The sequence below is a fragment of the Lissotriton helveticus genome, chromosome 2_2, assembly GCF_964261635.1.
Source record: "Lissotriton helveticus chromosome 2_2, aLisHel1.1, whole genome shotgun sequence".
Lineage (NCBI taxonomy): Eukaryota > Metazoa > Chordata > Amphibia > Caudata > Salamandridae > Lissotriton > Lissotriton helveticus.
In genome coordinates, this window is record NC_136060.1 from 344,626,282 (window position 1) to 344,647,537 (window position 21,256).

The following is a 21,256-nucleotide window of genomic DNA, read 5'->3' on the forward strand; positions in this document are numbered from 1 at the left end:
TCCGGTGAAGGGATACAGCCAAAGTTGGAACTTGCGCAGAGTGTAAGAGATGCCCCCAGGCCTACTGACAAAGAACAAGTGAGGTCATTCTTGGAACTTGCAGAGTTCTATTCTAAGTTTGTTCGTGGATTTGCTAGTGTGACTGATCCCATTAGAACTTTATTGAAGAAAGGCTCACATTTTTCTTGGTCGAAGATTGTCAGGTTGCTTTTGATACCGTCAAGAATGAAATTGGTAAAATGCCCACATTTAGGACATTTTGATGTCAACAAGAGAACCATTTTGACCACTGATGCTAGCCTTAAAGGTTTGGGCGCTGTACTTTCTCAGATGGTCAATGGAGAGGAGAAAACAGTAGCTTTTGCGTCAAGAGCACTCCGAGATGCAGAGAGAAATTATTCATGTGTGGAGAGGGAAGCTTTGGGCGTGTTTTGGGCCATACAACATTTAAAGTTTTATCTTTGGGGGATTCCCTTTCTTGTGAGATCAGACCATCGTCCTTTGGTACAGATATTTTCGTGTAGACACAGTGAACATATCACAGCAAGGAAAAAACGTTGGAGTGAGGGTTTACAAGAATATAATTTTAGAGTACAGTACATATCAGGTTTGAGCGATAAGTCTGCCGACTGTCTCTCTCGTTTGCCTATTGAAGTGAAAGCAACAGTGTGTGAGGTTGAGGGAGTTTATGGAATAAGTGAGTCTGGTGTATTCTGGATGACTGAACTTGCCTTGTCCAAAGATGAGTGGTCAGATGCTGTGGGCAAGGATGAAGAACTGGCAAAACTGAGAATGTGGATCAATCAGGGTTGGCCTGAGTATAAGGTTCTTGAGCAAGATCTCAAAGTGTATTGGACAGTGAGGGATGAACTTTCATTTACGTGTGGAAACCTCATGAGGTGAAAGAGTGATTCCACCAGTTAAATTTAGAAACACGATTGTTAACACTGCCCATGAAGGCCATCTTGGTCGGAGCCTCACCAAAACTCGGGTGAGAGAAAGATATTGGTGGCCTGGAATGGATCGTGTGATTGAGGATGTTGTGAGAGAGTGTGTGACTTGTGCTGAGAGTGATAAATCCCGCAATAGTAATCATGCACCATTATTTCCAGTTGATGTACCTGATTTGGTTTGATCTGAACTTGGATTAGATATCATGGGCCTCTCTGACTTACTGCCTTCTTATGAACGCTATGTAATCCTTTTGGTTGATTATATGTCAAAGTGGGTTGTTACCAAATGTGTTGCTTCTGTAAAGTACTAGGATTGTTTTAGATTTTCTTAAAGAAGTTTTTGCTTCCGAAGGAATACCCAAATTCTTGGTTTCTGACAATGGTGTACAATTTGCATCGCATGAGATGGGTGATTTTCTTAAGGACAATAATATCATCCATCAAAAGACTGCATTGTACTCACCACAAGCCAATGGCTTAACTGAAAGGATGAACAGGATTGTTAAATATTGTGCACAGCGCGCTATTAACACACAGTTCTCCTTTTAGCAGTATTTAGACAGACACTTGGTGGGCACACCGCACTACACCCCAACTTTAAGATCTCCTTTTGAAGCATTGAGGGGTAGAAAGGCTGTTTCAAAACTTAATCCCAGTTGGTTGCCTGAGTGCTATAGTTCAGGGTTATCCCTAGAAGAGAGACGTTCCAGGATATCTGATCATCAACGTAAGTACAAAAATGGATATGATTCCAGGATGCATGTAAAAACTAGGAAATTGAATATTGGAGAGAAAGTTTTGGTAAAGAACCCCAAATATACGGGTATGAGTTCCTTTATTGGTCCTTTTACCATTGTGTCCATAAAGAAGAATGTTGTAAACATTGATACTGAGTGCACGTGGATTATGTCGAGGTTAGTGAAATGCATGAAGCACCCAGATTGTGATAAAGAAAAAACAAATGCAAGATAATATACCAGCTGAGACTGATAACACAGAATGTTCAAGAAGATCCTCTGGTAGGTTTAGAAACTTGCCAGTGAAATTTAAAGACTATGATTTGAATTAATCACTGTTTACTCTTCCTTGTTTCAATTATTTAGTTGTATTTTCTTATTTTTTTATTAGTAAAGGGACTGTGTTGTACTTACCTAGGGTTGTTTTAGAACTTTATTGTTAGTACTAATGACATCACAGAATGTGATGTTATGTAACATAGAATGTTTGCAGGGCATTGTATTTTCTGAACTGAGAAGACTAAGGTCTAGGTCGTTGATGCTGAGTGGATATGACTTACAAATAAATACTTAATTTTAATCTTTATTCTGAGGATTCATCTTTATTACAGTGTCCAAAAGCTATTTTGATTGTGAACCAGGCTAAAACCAACTTGTGTAGTAATTAAAAGTTTACATGATTAATAAGATTCAGGAAGCGACCCGAGGACGTTATGGTAAAGAACACGTAATCGCTGATTCACTACCCTTATTGGCCCCTTGCCAACAGAAACCTGGGCTTGGTAGAGCATAAATGTCCCGCCCCTCTGATGCCCTCGCCTGTCCTCAATATAGATTATGATTCACTCCAATTTCCTTTTGACTTCCTCTTCCTCACCTGAGCAATACTTCAGAAACTAGAACTCGTGGGGGAAGTGTCTCTGGCTCCATTCAGCTCCTGCCAAAGATGTACTTTGAGTGGAAGTGCATGGTGAAAAGCACTGCTTATTAATAAGAACGTATAAGTACTTTCTATATTCACACGTGGTAAGTGGAAATTGTACACCGTCTCAGAACAAGCATTGTAAAAGCAAACATGTCTGGCTTTCCTGCAACGCAGGCACTAGGTGCATGGTGAAACAATTATTCCAAGCAAACTAAAATAAGAAGTTGAAAGTTCCAAGTGCCGCTTCACCTACAGCATTTTTTAATAGCTCAGTGTAACCTCTGCAATACGCCATGCAGTTGTATCTGTAGTTGAGAACCTTTTTAGCATGCCCACACCCAGCTATTTTATTTCTTTGACCGAAGATCTGTCTATCAAATGGAACCAACTTTTTCAGTAAAAAAAAACAAACACTTAATCCCATCTCTGTTGGACTGCTTTTAAAACAATCATGGTGCACAACAGTGTTTAAACGCATACATATTACTTTTTTTGTGGTTCTGTAAAGAATCTTTGTGGTTTTTTTGCCTGCTTTCAAAACAATCATGGTGCAGAACAGTGTTTAAACGCATAAATATTACTTTTTTGTGGTTCTGTGAAGAATCTTTGTGTTTTTTTTTGCCAGCTGCAAATAGAACGTGGGTGTCCAATTTAATTTCTGTTTGATGTTTGACATATGAATCAAGCGCAAATCCATTTGATTTGAAAGCTATTTTTAGTTTGCAGAGGGCTAAAGCCATCAGTGACCCTATTTGACATAGAAGCCCTAAAGCGCCCAGAGATGTTCTTATACTATAAGTATGCAGGATATATTTATAGCATGAAACTTGTAGCTGTACTCTTGATGTTTTTTGTCATAAACAAAATAGACTGATCCCGCACTTTCAAAGACTAGCGATTAAGCACCCAATAGAAACGTATACAAATTTAATTTGTTAGTAAATTCTATTTATTTACAATGATTGTGAATTGCAGGGAAATAGATTAGCAGTTACCATGTAAAAGGCAAAACTCTGCCGCCAGAGATCAAGCAGTAAAAAAACCCACCTTAAATGAACACCAACTATACTTTTGTAAACTGTCGGAGGAATCTTGTCATTGGGTTTCTGCCAAATATAGAATGTGTAGGCAGACAGTGTGGTGACTCATCACAAATTATTTAAGGCACTAAAAGAGGGTCAGCTAGGATGTCATCATTAGGGATTAGACCAAATGCCTCATCTCAGTTGAGGCATTTCATTGATGAGGCATACTGTCTTGTAGATTATGAAATTTGTGGTGGTAGGCTGCTATACATTTGAATAGAATTAGCAAAATCCTTTTTTTTTTCTCAAGTAATGTTTACCTCTACTTTTGCTACATCTGGACGTTGATCAAACGTTTTGCAGGACCAACAACAAAAAAATTATAGTTGCCTAGTACAAATATTTTTCATAATGTTGTGGTTTTCTAACTTCTCCTTCCTTTCCTAAGAACGAAGTACATCCTGTTTCCGCTTAGAACTGTTTGCTAAAACAAAGTCAAGAATATTGAAATTTCTATTGAATATGTTCCTTCAATGCTGGAGTGGGTGAATAATGTCCCTGATGTTGCTCCATACTCTACATGAATACATTTGCATTGTCATTTATGTAAAATAGAGAACTGTAGTTAAACATCTTAAGGGCCCATATCCTACTGCTTCTTTCCAAGATACTAACATCCCTCTTTGGCACCCACACCCAAGTGCTTTGCTTATCTAAATCTCCCCAAGAGATGATTTTGGTAAAATAGATTTAGTTGTTTGTTAATCTTGTTCTGTGACAAGCTATTTCCTAATTCTTTTAAGTTCAGGTTGGTGTGAATGAATGGGAACTGAAAAGCAAATACTTTCGGGTTTTTCATGGTGAAAAAGTTTTCTGAATCCTCCATAGCACGCATGTTTACAGGTGCAGCTTAGGCAGCACCAGTCTGGGATACCCTTGTACACAGTACAGACACAACAGCACCAGCATTATCGGCTTAGCCTACATCCACAGGCTGTACATCACACCACCATTGCAAGCTTCGCCCCCTAGTACAGGTACAGCAGTGACAACAATGCTTGTAGTAAAATTGCAACAGTCTCTCCTCAGGTTTGTATGTATTTTCTCCTGCTCATGTGTGTCTTTCCTTGTGCTTGCACATATCTATTCTCACGCTTGCACATAATGCATGCTTGATATATCACATGTGCACTAAAGCATTAAAATATTCGTATATGTGTGCTGTATTGCACTGTATTTTCACATATTCTAATTCACTCCTTAATTTGATTGTCCAGAATTTTGTAAGGTGTCATGTTTTGTAGATGGGGACAAAATGGGAAAAATACAGGAATTGAAAGAGCAAAGCGGATCCCTTCGATATAGTAGGTACAATATAGAGTGGGCTGGGGGAACTTCATAAGTGGCAGTGTCGATCAATAGACAATTATCAGAATAGAGAGCTCTTTGTTGAGGCAGGAGACCAACTGATCAAGGATCAAGAAGTGGTGGAAAACTAACGCCTTAACCGCAGCGGTTTGTCCGTTGCGGGCGTTCTAAGGGGTGGGCGGAGCTGCGTCGGCCGTTGGCCGACGGCAGCACTGGGGAGGGAGTGCTCCCATCGGCCAACGGCCGACAGGAGCACGGAAGGGGTTAACACAGTGGTGCAGAAATAAACACTTGGACAAAGGAGATACAAAACGCATTAGGGGATCATGGGATTGAACCACATGGAGCAGCATGGCACATACTTGTTTTATTTTTTTTAATAAAGGTCTGTAGACTCATTGAATGGCATTTTTTCCCACTGTAGCATGTTTGGCCTCTTCATCTAATCAAATAGACTCCTTTCAGCAATTGTCTTCCATTGGAGCATATTTAAACATCGCTTTTGAAACATTTTTTGTGCAAAATTAGATTGTGAAGCCACACTCCCATGGTCTTCTCACTCTGTTTGCCTGTTAGAGATCTTGCTCCTTTCTGGCATTGAAATCTAGTCCTGTCTTTGTTTCTACAAAAGCCATTTCTGCCATGTTCTTCTATTATATCATAGTGGTGAGTTTCAGGCCTTATTCCTGAGAGGGTAACATGGTCTTTCAGAAGGATTTTTTTTAGGTTTCATCTACAGACAGCTTTTAGTTTTTAGCTGTCTGTTGTCAAGACATATTGTGGGCAATTTCAATAAATAAAGTGGGCTTTAAGATAAAGCCATTGCTTATCATTAGCTGGCTTTGTAGTGTGTCGCAATTGCTTGTGTCCTATTTAATGGCTATCCTTCCTGTTCTTGTATTGTCTGTCTAGAGTTCATTTTTTTTTAATCATCTTTTTTTTCATGGACGACTTGTATCATTCCACAGCTCCACATGGAACTACTTACATTAAAAAAACCTAATTTGATTTATTGCATAAGAAAACACAAGCCTCAAATAGCCACCATAACAAGTGTAATCATAATACCTTAGTGTAAGCTCATCATGGCTTAGCAGTAACAGAGCCCTCACTTGTGCACATTTGACCAACATTACTGCAGGGTGCCAAATCTAAAGTGATCTTATCACTTGCTGTATATCTTAGTGTGTTTTTTCGGGAAGCCCCACCCTTGATACAACGACCTCTCATGTTGTGCACACCAGTCTACTCCTCGGCACCATTGGGTCAATGAGGACGATGTAGGCATTTTCCGTCACCGGCTATGTCTCGTTTTGCAACCGCGAAGCTACTCCAATTAATGCGTCTTTAGCTCTCATACCTCTACTCTCCTTCAAAAATTCTCAGTAGGACTATCTTTAGGGACAATTCCACCTCCCATCCCAACAACCATCAAAGTGTCCACCCCACCTCAGTAGCTGGCAATTAAATGGCATGTCCATAGCATGTGATAGAAGGCAGCCCGTGCGTGGGGACATCAGAAATGTGGGACTAGGGAAGAGGCACGCACAATATCTAGGTTTAGGGGTGAGGTAGGCACAGTGAAGGTAATATACTTGTACTAATATTAATTTAGATGAGATGGTATTAATGTGAGGGGCCATCTTAGCATCTCACCAGCTTCCCTTCTAAGGGTCCAACCCGCCTCTCCCATGAAGGAAGGAATTCAATGAATAAATTCTTTATTGAAACTCGATTCTTGAATTCTGAGCAAGATTTATGAACTTTACAGAATCCCTACTGGTTAGGATCTTTGAGCAGTGCAAGGAGGGGACTAACCTAATCGGGGAACGTTTCTGAATCATTGGTTTCTCACACTCTTGGATCAGAGAGTGAAACCCTACTGCACGCACAAGATGAGGACGTTATTGGATTAACTTTGAGAAAGTAGGAGTGCGTGATCCTTTTTACTTGAGACCTGCGGGAATTGGTAATCAAACTGTGCCAACAGCTATCGTTTGCTCAAGAACCGTGGGATACCTTGTTTATCCACACATACTTCCACTCCTCAGCAACGGTCGCCTTTATAGCATCGTGCATGGGCAAGTCATCCACCACAGAGGCACTGTACTGAAAATCAAAGCAGTCATCCACAAGAGACTTAGGCTGAATCCCAGTACCTCCAGAATATGTGCCAACAGATCAGAGAAAACTTTACCATGCACATACCTGGCCTTAAGTGATTGTCCATTCCACCATCACCATCTCGTTTCAGTTTATTTTCTTGAAACTCAGTCAAGGCAGCCTTTACCATAGAATTAATTAAATCCTGCAAATCTGCTCTGGAACTTTGAAATAAATCGACCTCCTCCAAGTCTTAGACATGCTTCCTCTTGGAAACAGATTTCCCAGGCGTATGCAGAGACTCCTCATTCCCTATGATACAACATGAGTCAACCAGCCATGCAGGAAGTACGTTGTGCCCAGCAACAACATCCCATTTGTACCTGTCTCCCAGCAACCAAGTCTCACTCACCACAAGACTTCTGGAGCATAAAAGATGGGTTCACCACCTCACCCACAGCACTGTTGAACCAGACACGGCTGCAGGGTTCAAGTGCTGCCAGGACCTTTCCAGCACTTGCCCGGCCTGCCGGGAGACCATAGAAAATGCTGCCTGCTCCAGCCAGCCAAGTCAGCGGTCATGTGTACCCTTTATGTGGCTAGATTTGTATTGTATAGGGAGAAAAAGTTTAGTCTATGAAATCAAACACAAGTGTTTATTGTACAGCAGACGTGCTGAACTCATGTGTTTGAAGGTGCTCTCATATGCGATAAAGAAGAAAATGACGGCTCAAATATTTGCCCGGGATCACATAATTTGAAAAAAGTTTATGGGTCAAGAGCATTATTGATTGATTTTTTTTTTATTAATTGAAAAGCTTTATTCGATTTCAGAAAACATAAAATCATAAAAGCCACAAGTTCATTTCTTATACAAACGATACGTTAAAAACTTACATTTAAGAACAATAAATACATATAATGTTAAAAAATATTTATGCTTTTCCTTTTTTTCAAGATACTTTTTAAAAGAACAATCATTACGGCCACACAGAAGAACAATCGTTACGGCCACACAGTGTACATCATATAATGATAATAAAGACAATAGGGCCGGACGGCACTGTCGCCATGTTCCCTGTTTTTTTAAGAGTGGTTTAATCCACCTAGACCTTTCAGCAGCATAAAATTTACAAAAACAAATCGCATGCATCGTAGATTGTTCGGACATGTTGTCACACGGGCATTTACACAGCGTTCCGTCCCAATCATTCACTTTGGGAAATGAAATTAATTGAAAGAAGACATCAAACCTAAATCTTGTCAATAGATACCTGTCGAAACCCTCCAGACACCAAGTTAAATATGGTTGAATTGAGTTCGAGACTAGGCTAAGTTGATGCTGCATTACACATTTTTTACTTAATTCTACTCCTAGCCTTAGGGTTTCAAGGTGGTTCCAACAAAGCAGCTTTAAATCCTTCCTCGAAATGTTACACGGCGATTCTGGCAGATTAAAGTACTCAGGTCTTCCTAAGTCCTTTGTAAAATTACAGATCTAGGACAGCCATGTTATCCTGGTGACCTTGTCCAAACCCAGACAATCATTAATAATATCTCTATTTAATACAAGATCAGGCGAAGTCCAAACTCTATGCCATAACAATATCGGTTGCATACTGATTAGATCGCTGACATAACGAATACCCAACTCTGAGTGACAATTAATAACAGGTGAACTTTGGGGAATTGCCAGGATGAATCTTAAAAATGCATTTTCTACCTTTTTGTATAGATGTATAATCAAAAATTCCCCAAACACCTGCCCCATAGATGGCTGTACTTATGCACTTGGCCTGATATATTTTTAATACAATTTCAGGCGGTCTTTCCCCAATCTTTTTCGAAAATATCATGCGTTCAGCCGTAGCTCTTTTAAACAACAAAGACCTGTTTCTAATTGCTGGACCCCATGAACCAGATGCATCTAATACAATACCCAGGTATGAGAAGGTTTTAGTTGGAACAATTTTCTTATTCCCTGCAAATAGGAGGCAATCTCTATTTTTGCGTTTACCAGAGGTCATTACAAATGTTTTGGGTACATTGAGTTTCAGCCCTCTGTTGTCCATTAATTGTATGTATGTATCTAATGCCGTTTGTAGGCCTCTTTGCGTCCATGCCATTATCACGGCATCGTCCGCATACAAAAGTGACACAATTTGTTTATGATTTACCTGCGGGGAATCACGCACCTCACCCACCAGTTCTTTTTCCAAGTCGTTCGTATACAGTGTGAAAAGAAAAGGGGCGAGTACGCAACCTTGCCTTACCCCCCCGCATGACATGAAACGGCTTAGTACATAATCCTTCAGTGCCATATCTCACTTTCCCCCTAGCACCCACATAGAGTTGTCTCAAAAAAGATATTAGCACCTTCATTTCCTCTAAAATCTGCCATAATCGGCTGTGAATAACACAGTCCAATGCTGCACTTAGGTCTACAAACGCTGCGTAGAGTTTACCCTCTTGCCGGAGTATATTTTACCATCAACATTGAGAAATTTACGACCTGCTCCACTGTACCCCGACCCTCCTTTAACCCGTATTGTACCGGGGATAAGATATTTACATCTTCTGCCCATTGCTGTAGACGGTTCAGGATTACCCTCCATGTAACTTTCATAAATGAATCCAGGAGGGATATAGGGCGGTAGCAGGAGGGATTTTCCCGATCTCCTTTCTTAAATATTGGCATAATTATTGAATCAGACCAGGTATTAATAAAGCCCAATTCACAGCTGCCTCCAGCACACGTGTAAGGAGGGGAGACCATAAATCAATCGAATATTTAAATAAATCGATCGGGATACAATCCGCTCCCGGAGCTTTGCCTCCCTTACTTTGCTTGATGGCCTCTGCAATTTCCTTATTAGTGATGGTGATGTTAATTTGTTCAAAATTTTCCTGTCGGCCCTGCCTTATTGACCCCGTATCTACAATTTTCTTTGCCCTGCCAGGATTATAAACTTCTGCAAAGAAGTTTATCCAGGAATCTCCTGTTATTGCCACTTCAATTCTTGCCATGTCCCCCGGGCTAAAAAAAGGTGCCTTAACTGCTGCCCAGAACAAGGAGCTATCCCTTCTTAATGAAGCCTCATATAAATTCACCCGCGCATCATTTTTAGGTCTCGCTGGTACTGCATCTGAAGGATGCGTCCAGCTGGAGACTTATAGTTGCCCGTCTCGGGGGAAGGACGGACAAGAGGGTGCCACGCGCTTCTCTTCTGCTGGATTTCACTGCGTGCACGCGCGCTCACGCATGCGCACATCACAGCCACATGCATACACAGCCACACGCATACACAGGCACACACACACACCCCCCCTCCCCGTCGCCGCCGCACCTACACACACACTAGCGCACCTACACGCACACACAGAGACCCCCCACACACACACCAGCGCACCTACACGCACGCACACATACAAAGACTCCCCTCCCCCCGCCGCCGCCATCGCGCACATATACACCCACACACAAGCGCCCTCCCCTCCCCCCTAGAACTAAGCCCCACTTACCGCCATTCGGGACTTCGGTAGCCGGGCCTCTCCCTCGGGCATGGGAGCCCCGCTCTCCGTGGGCGCGTGCGCGGGACTTCAGAAGACGTAAGTCCCGCCCAAAGGAAGTGGCTCCACGTCTCCTCCGTGTTTGCCTGTCTTCCTGCCTCGGCGGCCGCCAATGTCAGCACAGCCCCGAGCAGGGAGGCGGGCACAGCGTCTCCCGTCCACAGTACAGCGAGGTAGGCTCTCGCTTAGAGAAATCAATTGTTTGAATTGCACCGGGGGATCTGTTTGTAATTACTGCAGCTTGCGTTTTACGCAATACGCACGTACGTATTACGCACATCATTCAAATTCATAGGAGACCAAAAAGCTATTTGTAATTTTAAATGCCTCATCCACATATTCCGATGCTGTGAATCAGGATTAGTGGATTTTTGTGTCACAATGTGGAAAATCATCAGTTTTGGTGGATTTTCTTTTACTGTAATTTTATGATAGGGGAAGAGTTGTGCTGCTCTGCGAGAACAGCTAGCAGGAGGGTCATGTTAAATGTATTGAACACCCACAAATAGTCACTTCCCCACCACGCAAATCACATGAAATGACTCTAGAGTAAAGTGCCTTTCCATGGAGGGGCAGGGAAGTGAACTCTTCCTTATTCCATGGACGCTGTGTAGGAGAAGAAATTTCATGTAGAAAAGGTGACACAAAACAAGCAAACACATGTTTCGGCCACTTATATTCTTACAAATTGTACATTATGTAACAGATCCCCGGGATTATGCATGAAGAAAAAGGAGTGTGTATGGAAATCTACCACCTGCATAGACTACCATGTATACTGAATGGTCTCTTTGCTAATACCTTAAAAATTAAGACATTTGTGCCGGTCGTTAATACACTTTGGCGACGGTCAGGGGTGCAGCAATCATTAGTCTAGCAGGTGTGGTTTCACTGGTGTCCATGAATGGTTATGATGGCGACCTTGGTAGGTTAAGGCAGGTCTTTACATCTCAATCGTGGGTGCAGAGAGACCACTTTCTTTGCTTAGGACCCACAGCACTCTTGCTGTGCCCCTAGGGAGGGGCTTTGTGAATCTGGCCACAGTTACTTGGTAATCAGGACTTGACTCCGGAGCATGTCTCCAGGGGCAGTGAGAGGACTGGTTGACTGGGGGTACAAGTTAGTTTCAGGTTCTAGCGAAACCCTGTTCGATTTTATGCTAATGTGGGGTTGGGGGATGTTTCATTAAAAGTTGCCCATTCAGAGTGGATCCACTGAGGATGCTTGTCACCTGGGACCGATGCGGCCTCTCTTGCAGCTTCCTTGCCCAGTGCTCTCGCAAAGTAATTGGGGACAACCAGGGTTGAGTTGGCAAGGTGGGCAATCGGCCGGTGCCCGGGGAGTCTGTGGCAGAAGAGAGCTACTGGGATGTTTTTTTTTTTGCCTGGGATAAATCAGTCCCAAATGCCTGGGCAGATTTTTCTAACCTATAGACATCTGCAGCTTCAGGTGAGAGGTGGTCTGAGCAGACCATATATTATACCCATCAGTTGTCATTTACAAAATGATAAATTGTATGGCTGGAGGACGCACATCATGTGCTGCACCTCCTTCCATCCCGGGCCTCAGAAGGTGTCATGGAGCTTTTGTGGGAGGTGCCTCTTTTGAGCATCACAATTAACAAGTCTTCGGTGTGGGAAAGAGGCTTTTTTCCCTCCACAGTAGCTTACATCGATTAGACAGACAAGCTGCAGGTGCCTGCTGCCAGTTTTCTCTGACTGAGATTGGGAGTTTCATTCAAATAATGTGCAATGGAATGCGAGAAAAACACTAAAAACCACACAAGTTTTAAATACCTTTGCACTTTAAAAATAAAATCTAATTAGAAACAGATAAAAGGAAAATACCTTTAATTGCCGTTTTATTGATAAAAAAGCATTCACCCCCATCCTGGGATGAAAGAGGAGACAACAGGAACCGAAAATAAGAGAGAGAGAGCGACAAAGGGAAACTAGAGACAGGGAGAGTGGCGGAGAGATGAACAGAGGAAGGGTGAGGAAAGATTGAGTGGCGAGAGGGGTTGAATGATAGATTGGTATCACAATTGTTATATGGGGCCTCCTCCTGGCATAACTTGTGGATTCACCTCACAGAGGCTGCTCACTTCCACCTAGCCTTTCAGCCTCTGCTTAGATGTATTTGTATAGTGTATACAAGCGCACAGGCTACCCACAGACAATGGAAGCTTGTATTACAATCACAGCTTCCTTTCCAAATTTGCGAAAACCGATAATCACCCGACTCCAGGTTGACTTCAACACACTTTTTTTTACCAGTGGGTTCCCCATCCTGCGTGAACTCAGGCGAGGTATGCGTTGTTGTGCTCAACGCTGCAGGAGGAGTACAAGCCTGACACTTTTAATTAAGTATTAATTATCATGTTCTCAAAAAAATATCTTAAAAAAACTAAAACACTATTGCAAAGTTTGCACAATATATTTGTGATGTTTCCAATTACCTCGTTTGGAAATCGCATGTACATATCAAATTTATTTCTATCTATCATTAAAATGTGATACTTTTGTACAAGCCATATTTTATATGTTCCTTTTTATACAAACAAAACTTAACTACTGCAAAAATAAAAAGACATTGCCATTTACAATACTAAAAGCTCAAACTTACCTAATGCGAGACCTATTGCATTGCAAATGTTTGTTAATTTTGCGCTTACAGGACTTTCTTGCTGTCATGTACTCTTTCCTGCAGTCTTTTATCTCGTCCTGGTTTCTGGGATATTTATGCAGGGCCCTTTTAAGTCGTGAATGGGCCTTCGTACAGGTCGAATCGAACCACCGGTTTTCACAAGATTTGTGTTCTCTACTAGGGCGCTTTAAATTGTCTTGTGTAATCCTAGTGATATCAGCAAAGGAGTCTAGTACCTCTGGATGCGTAACCTCTTCCTGGAGGCATTTAGTCATTGGTATTATAGCTTGCTTTATTATATTACTGTCAGTGACCTCCGGGTTACTATATGCCCATTTGAGAGCGTATCCGTTTTGCCTACCCAATGTACATCCTTTGGTCCATGCCAACCTTTCAGCCAGTGAGCGTTCTTTAACCTGTGGTAGTATTATGCAAAAGTTAAGTGGAAGATGATCACTAAGTCCGATAATGTGGGTTACAAAATCGAATAGCCAGGTTGCGTGACTATTCGAGATTGTAATAAAGTCAATCAATGTGCTATGACCTCTCCCCACAAAAGTGGGACTGAACTCCACAGTTGGTGTACATAGTTTGTTGACAAAACCCAGGTTATAGGTGGCCATCATCTCATTGAAGGAGTCTCCCCCATTATTATGGGTGAAATGCGGTTGGTGCTCCGTATCATCTGCCTCATAGTCGCCACATCCGCTCACTCTCTCCCCTCTCTCTCTCTCTCTCCCCTCTCTCTCTCTCTCTCTCCCCTCTCTCTCTCTCCCCTCTCTCTCTCTCCCCTCTCTCTCTCTCCCCTCTCTCTCTCTCCTCTCTCTCTCTCTCTCTCTCTCTCTCTCTCTCTCTCTCTCTCTCTCTCTCTCTCTCTCTCTCTCTCTCTCTCTCCTCTCTCTCTCTCTCCCCTCTCTCTCTCTCTCTCTCTCCCCTCTCTCTCTCTCTCTCTCTCCCCTCTCTCTCTCCCCTCTCTCTCTCTCCCCTCTCTCTCTCCCCTCTCTCTCTCTCTCTCTCTCCCCTCTCTCTCTCTCCCCTCTCTCTCTCTCCCCTCTCTCTCTCTCCCCTCTCTCTTCTCTCTCTCTCTCTCTCTCTCTCTCTCTCTCTCTCTCTCTCCCCCTCTCTCTCTCTCTCTCCCTCCCCCTCTCTCTCTCTCTCCCTCCCCTCTCTCTCTCTCTCTCCCCCCTCTCTCATTTGTTTGACTACCGGTCTTCGACCACAGTTTCTTTCCCGTGCCTTTTCGAGGTTTCTATCCCTCATTCTTATGTTCTCCTCCTCTTTTTGAGGTTTCTTCTCCATACACAGGCGCTCCTTCATGCGTCTGTCGCCTGCTTTCCCCTTCTTTTTCTCTTTCTCACACACTATCTGTTCCCCTCTCTGGAGTTCATTCATTACTTCGTGTACAAACTACCTATCCCTCTGTCTGTCCACCATGGCACACAAATCCTTAACTAACAATCCGTTCCAACCCACATAATTCCACAACACATGCCTTCCACTCCAAACCAACAGATGGGTAAAATACATTGTCATTTGTTGTGCCTATAGCTGTAAGTCTTGCAAATGTGCAATGTTGGCATTGCCAATGCGTGTTTTAAATTGCCATTCAAAGATGGCTATTGCCCTCTTGGAACAGTAACTTAAAACAAAAAACAATATGGACATCACGTAGTGACTAAGGCATGAGCATGCCTGTTGACTCATGGCCACATATATATGTCATCATCCTGAGGCAACTGTAGTGTCATGATGCTGTTCGGATGTGTGATGATGCATAACGGATTCATTACCACACTTCTGTTTCCATCGTTGTGGAATATCATTGGCAAAAGGCACTCGCAAAGTCAAAAAGTTGTATTGCGCCCTTAAAAGTTGAAACCTATTGGCTTTGCTAAAACTTATTTTAAAGAAATTAATTTTTTGCATGTTTATGCCTTTTTGCTTAAAGAGACTTGGCACAACCAAGATGTCTCGTGTTTTCTCACAGGAAAGACAAAATCTTTCATCTTTTTGTTACATTTCTTGATCGTGCTCCTGACAATAATGTGACAAAAGCCACATTTGCATAGTTTGTAGTCTCTTGTATTCCTAAAGCTTGCATTATCAATAGTTAAGTTTTTTCAGATATTGTATGATTTTTGATCAGAGCATAGGCTGCATCTGTGACATTCCAAAGACATGTTCGGTAAATTACATTACACTCTGAATTAGTTTTCAAGTAATTATGCAGATTTCCACCAGTAAGTTCCTCTGTTTGTTTGAAATTGCCGGGCATATAAAATCTCCTCAGAGTGTCTTGAGCTGTGCAGCCAAATTCACAACTATTTTGCAAGATCCGAAGAGCAGGGCAACACCAAAGTTTTATTCTGGTACTCTGTCCTTTCCACTCCTGTACAGCTCTCATTCAGTCACTGTACGATGTTACCACCTTGCTTGTCACAAAAACCTGTAAAAACTCAAATTGGTGGTTGTTGTCGCACGTGTATAAGAGCCTATACTGATGCCCTCCAAGAGATAGTCAAACAGAATAGATTTCATAAAATAGATTGGCTCAATAACATCCAAAAACGTATCTAGGGCGATAGGATCTCTGGGAAGCCTCTTCCACTGAGCACTTTATGAGAGCAATTAATACTATTCAAGCGTTACCTCGGTATCGATCGAATACAGTGGTGCATATTCTTTGTTTAAATAGAGCCGCAAAGAGGTTTTTGTACTACAATTAGGTTTTGCTATCTTTTGTATTCCATTCTTCACTAGGGATTCTGCTGCTTATAGACGTAGTGGAAACAAAGTACTACTAGACTGCTCGCCAGAACTAACTACTGTTTGAGACCCCAGTAGATTCCACATGGGGCTGAACCATCGTTATGAAATGGGAATTCAGTTCTTTTGATCATAATTGTTTATATCTGTGCTTGTTAACTATGATAGTACTACCATATGATTTTAATGGTGGCTTGGAGGGCATGAGTCTGTTTTTGAGTATGTTTGTGAGATGTTAATGAAAGTCTGCTTTTGACATGTTGCCCATAGGGACATGGTCGGTTTTTACCAACTTAGCATGAGCACTTTGCAGCTTGCCTGCTGTTTTGCGCACGTTACTACACCGCTTTATTTTTGCAATAATTTCCATGACTGCTTTCACATGAGAACTCATCACTGTGTTCGCTCTCTGCATTTTCCTGGGATTTTGACTGAACATTTATGTGAAAGTCGAACAACAATGCCCCTAGTTATTTTGTTCTGGCCAGCCCTTAGACAAAACATACAGATGCAGCTGTTGTTTGGACAGCGTACTTGGGTTTTTAGTGGGGTACGCAAATAGGTGACACCCTTGGAGAGTGACCTTTCCAAGGAGAAAAGCGAGACAGCACCTATAATGTAGATCTACCGTCTATAGGCTAAGGTATGGGGTCTGCTGACAAAGCCCTGAGATCTTCTATTATATAATAATATATCTTCTTAGCAAGGGGAGGGAGTTTAGGCAACATATAGTACTTTCTCCATTGTCTTTTTATGATGACATCTCCCTTCATGATTTATTGACTAGCTGCTATTCTGACAATATTTGTACTATGCATTTTCCTGCTTGTTGTGACACTTATACTGGATGTTAGGGCATGTTAGTTAAAATAAATATTTTAAACAGTTTTGTGTCTGTCGCATTTTATTGTGGACAAAGATTGAGCGAAAGGGTGTGTCTTGTTACCGCGATTTCAGAGAGATCTGGGAGTGTTGTGTTCTGAGGTGTCTAATCATTTGTTTCTCTGTAAGTGAGTAGTAGAGCAAGTGCAACACTATAACTAGGCAGTCTTGGGTTCGTGGGTACTAAGGTGGTAGGAAGACCTAGTCCCTATACACGAAGGTCCCATATTCCTGCGCATAATTCTGTGTTTTTGCAGAATCCCTGCAACACTATTGCATTATTGTATGTTGCACCTTAGTTCTGGTCAGTCACGTTGGGTTCCACAGCTAGCCACTTGGGAACATCTTCAGCACATCGACCTATATACTTTTGAACTAGGGGAAAAACTGTCTTTTAGGATTACATTTTATTTATTGTTCTGGTAGGACTGACCATGCTTTGATAGGTTTCCATCTTGCTAATCTGAAAAAATCCAGATCTGAAACAACCTGGTAATGAAGGTGCCACAAGACAATGGCTTTGTGTCTCTCCTAACTCTTTCTCTGCTGTGTTTGACTTTTCCTCAGCTAGACAGGAACTAGAAGTTAATCAAATGCTGGTGGAGTTTGTCTGCCTTAAATTTCGCCTTTGATTGCATTGCTCCATTAAGAACTCAGACAAATGCTTCACACAGACCTTTTGTTCCCTGTTCTACCGCAGAACTTAATGCTGGAAAAGCGTTCTGCAAGCAGCTAGAGAGACTTTGGTGTCTAACCTATGATCCAGATGACAAAGTTGCTTTTAATGAGGCGCACTCTGTATATCACTTGAATATCAAAATGACGCGTAAAATCCTATATTAGCAAGCAAATTGATCCGGCGGGTAATTTTTCTAAAGAATTGTCCACCCCCTTGCCTGTACCCAGCCACATCAGGCTACGCAGGAATTATGCAATTCCCTTGCTGATTTCTTTGAGGACAAGATCAAGCAAATTTATCAAAACCTTGCTAGTAAGTCGCACTAATCCATTGCGGAGCTAAATGACAGCCCCTCTCCTTATTCTAGGTGCTAAAGGCTTGAAGTTTCAAACTTTTACACTGGAAGGAATTTAGCATGTGTCTGAAAGAGCAAAATCTGGATTTGCAATGGACCCCTGTCTGACTAGGATCAAGCCTTATTAGCTAGCCATATTGCCCTAGCGATAAGATCGCCATTCAGTCTATCTATACAGACAGGAATAATTCCCTCAGCCTGGAAATCGGAGCAGATTATACCTATCCCCCCAAAAAAGCAACGTGGATCTATCCATTATTTTGAACTATCGACCCATCTCATTACTTCCCATCCTATGCAAGCTACTGGAAAGTGTAATTAGCAAACAACTGACTGACTATCTAAAAGTGAATAAGGACTTGGATCCTTCTCAATCTGTTTTTGGAGCAGAGCAACAGCATTGAGGGTTGCCATGACTGATATCATCAGGTGCTCGCGGAATATCACATCCCAGCCATGCTTGTGCTCTTAGATCTGTCTGCAGGATTGGACATAGTGTCCCGCGCTAAGTTACTTCTAAGCCTTCAAGAGATTGGTATTTTTTGGGTCTTCACTGGTTCCAGGACATTCTGAAAGACAGAGTGCAGGACATCTCGCTGGGAGCTTTCAAATCCAGGCCTAGGTTAGTCGATAAAGGGGTACCTCTTGGTTTGTTTGAGCACAAATTAGTTTTCTGTTGAACCGTCCTTGATTTAAGCAAATTGAGAAAATTATTAAAAACTGCAGTTTTATAGAACTGCTTTCAGCTACTTCAGGTTGACTGCACACCGAGATACCCTTTTGGGGTGATTCGTGCATAGTATTGAATCAAATAATATTAGGAAGGATAAAAAAAATGCCCTTTAACCCCTTCGCTCATGACGAGCTGGGCTCGTCATGAGGTAGCCTCCTCGCACGCTCATGACGAGCCCAGCTCGTCATGTAAAGTGCGGTTTTAAAAAACTCAGCACAGGAGCAGAATTCCGCTAGCGCGCATGCGGTTAAACAAGGTCTTAACTCATTAAGTTATTTTGATTTGTTCTTCCACATTCTGGATGGTAATTCTTTCTCAATAGTTTAGATGAGCTATTGCAATGTTGTACTTTGGACTTTAGACCTGGCCTGTCCCTCTGCGCTTCACACTTTACATTTGGGCTACATGGCTATTATTTTAGGAACATCTTTAGCTCACAAACCCATTTACGATCGAAAGAGAAGTAAACTGCGTTTTATGTTTTAATTTTATTGATTGCCCGGTAGACTGGATACGATAGGCACTACAAACTGCACCTTAATTTATAATGTTACATTGACTGTGCGTCATTCTGGATGAAGACCCTTCTTCAATGCTTTTTTATGCAATGTAAAATAATGTATTGTTTTAGAGGTATAATAATGTTAGAATATTTGTGTGTATAAATATTTTGATGTGTATTTTCTTATCCATCTTATTTTATTTGTCCTCTATCGCATTTTTGCTGAATAAAGTTTTAAACGATAAAATCAAAAATAAGGGCAGAGTATTGAGCACATGCACACTCCAAAGTTGTTAGTGCAACATTATTCTTTATAAGAAGCTTTTTCTGCTCATACATGGAAGTCAGTACATGCAATTTCATAAATAGTTGTGAATGAAGGAGCAGAAGGAATAAAGGTACAGGAATCATAATGAATAGCATTTTACCATTTCTGCTTGTTAATTTGAGCTGATGGCTGTGACTTTGCCATTGTATTATAGAATGTGCTCCTTTCTTTTATAATCCTGCAATCCTGCTTGTAGACCATAGGAAAATAAGACCACAGCCAGTCTGCCAAAGGCTGGCTATAGATTTTTCCATAACCTACTTTTATTTGGCAGCTCATTTAGACATGTCAACTCCTGACATATTTACTGTTGGTCTATAATGTCCAGAGCTAGTTCAGAGTCATCTTCATTAAAACGATCAGATATGGCAAGATAGCATTCAAGTACTTTTTATTTTCTCTTTAACAGTTCTACGTGACCTACCATTGATTTATAGCAAGGAAGAGTATTCCAAATTAATGGTTATTTTACATAGTTGATTGTTTTGTCTTTATATTATATGGCTCAGTGGTACTGACAGATCAGATGCATATTTTTGATTGCTTTGTTTAGAGCTCATCTGGAGAAAGGATTCCAACAATTGAAATTATAGGTTAATTTGTATGGATCTGTGCTGCCAGAGAAATTAGTGGCACGTTTCAGGTCCCGCATAATATGAATATATTTGTATCCCTATGCTCTTTTTCTTAAAAGATTATTGTAACAACTTTTATTAGCACAAATGGCCCTATGATCTTTCAAATGGTTAAAACGTAAGCATTCTTGACTCGAGTATAAGACTTTTGTGAAAAGCAGCCTTGGTCTGCATTTTACTTGCAAAAAATGTAATAGAAGATGTGGTTGGTCTTCAGTCTGATTTTTCTAGTTTAATTCTATAGTCTTCTTTTGGTACATTAGAAATCTGGCAATACTGGTGTGATTGTTCAGTGACCAAAAGCACAAATATTGATATAAAGGTGTAAAAATCTATTGTATCTGCCTCGCATTACATTTTAATGTTTATATTTCTGGATGAAAACGTTTACTTTTCTTTCTCACCTTACAGGTACTGCTGGAGAGGTTATGTTTGGTCTTAATGTGAACTTTAGATAGAAAATCACATCTACATGTGCACTCTATTATAAGTTTACTTACTGGCCATGCCTGAAGAGTGAAGTTTGTCTCAAGACGACAGACTGCCAGCAAATATAAATGATTACCCTGGGAATAAAGGCTCTCCAACACTCTGGAGGGAAATGATCCTCCATAGATTGACGGAATCCAGTGGAAAATGCTTCATCTTTTAAGGATGCCAACCACTTAGATTGATGCACCCTGTCGGCACGATTGAAGGTTTACCATCTGATGGCTCTGTGAGCTCTTATCCAAGCCCTGTATCTGTTTCTGAAATGTCTGTGCTTCATGCTCTGGACCCAGTGCAGTCCTGGCTAGGACAAGAGCTGGAGAAGTGTGGTATTGATGCAATGATATACACTAGATATATCCTAAGTCTTCTGCTGCATGATAACTATGACTACGATCTGCAGGAACAGGTAATGAAATTATATTTGTTACTAAGTGAAACTATTTGTTTGCCTTTTGCGTTGTTTTTGATAGAAGAATGTTTACATGCTTAACAAAGAGTAATGTTTCCTGTTTCTTAATTTTTTTGGCTTTAAGATGTTTTGAAGCTTTAATTATCCA

At 41.4% G+C, this 21,256-nt stretch overlaps 1 protein-coding gene across 2 annotated transcripts in view; it reads left to right on the top strand.

Annotated features, from left to right (window-relative positions):
• KIAA0232 (KIAA0232 ortholog) overlaps positions 1-21,256 on the top strand; it is a 397,277-nt gene that overhangs the window by 10,364 nt on the left and 365,657 nt on the right. For both annotated transcript variants that reach the window (XM_078678507.1, XM_078678506.1), the window contains exon 2: positions 20,619-21,105. In XM_078678507.1, coding sequence (XP_078534633.1) covers positions 20,881-21,105 — 225 coding nt within the window. In that variant the 5' untranslated portion in view covers positions 20,619-20,880. The remainder of the gene's footprint in view (positions 1-20,618; positions 21,106-21,256) is intronic.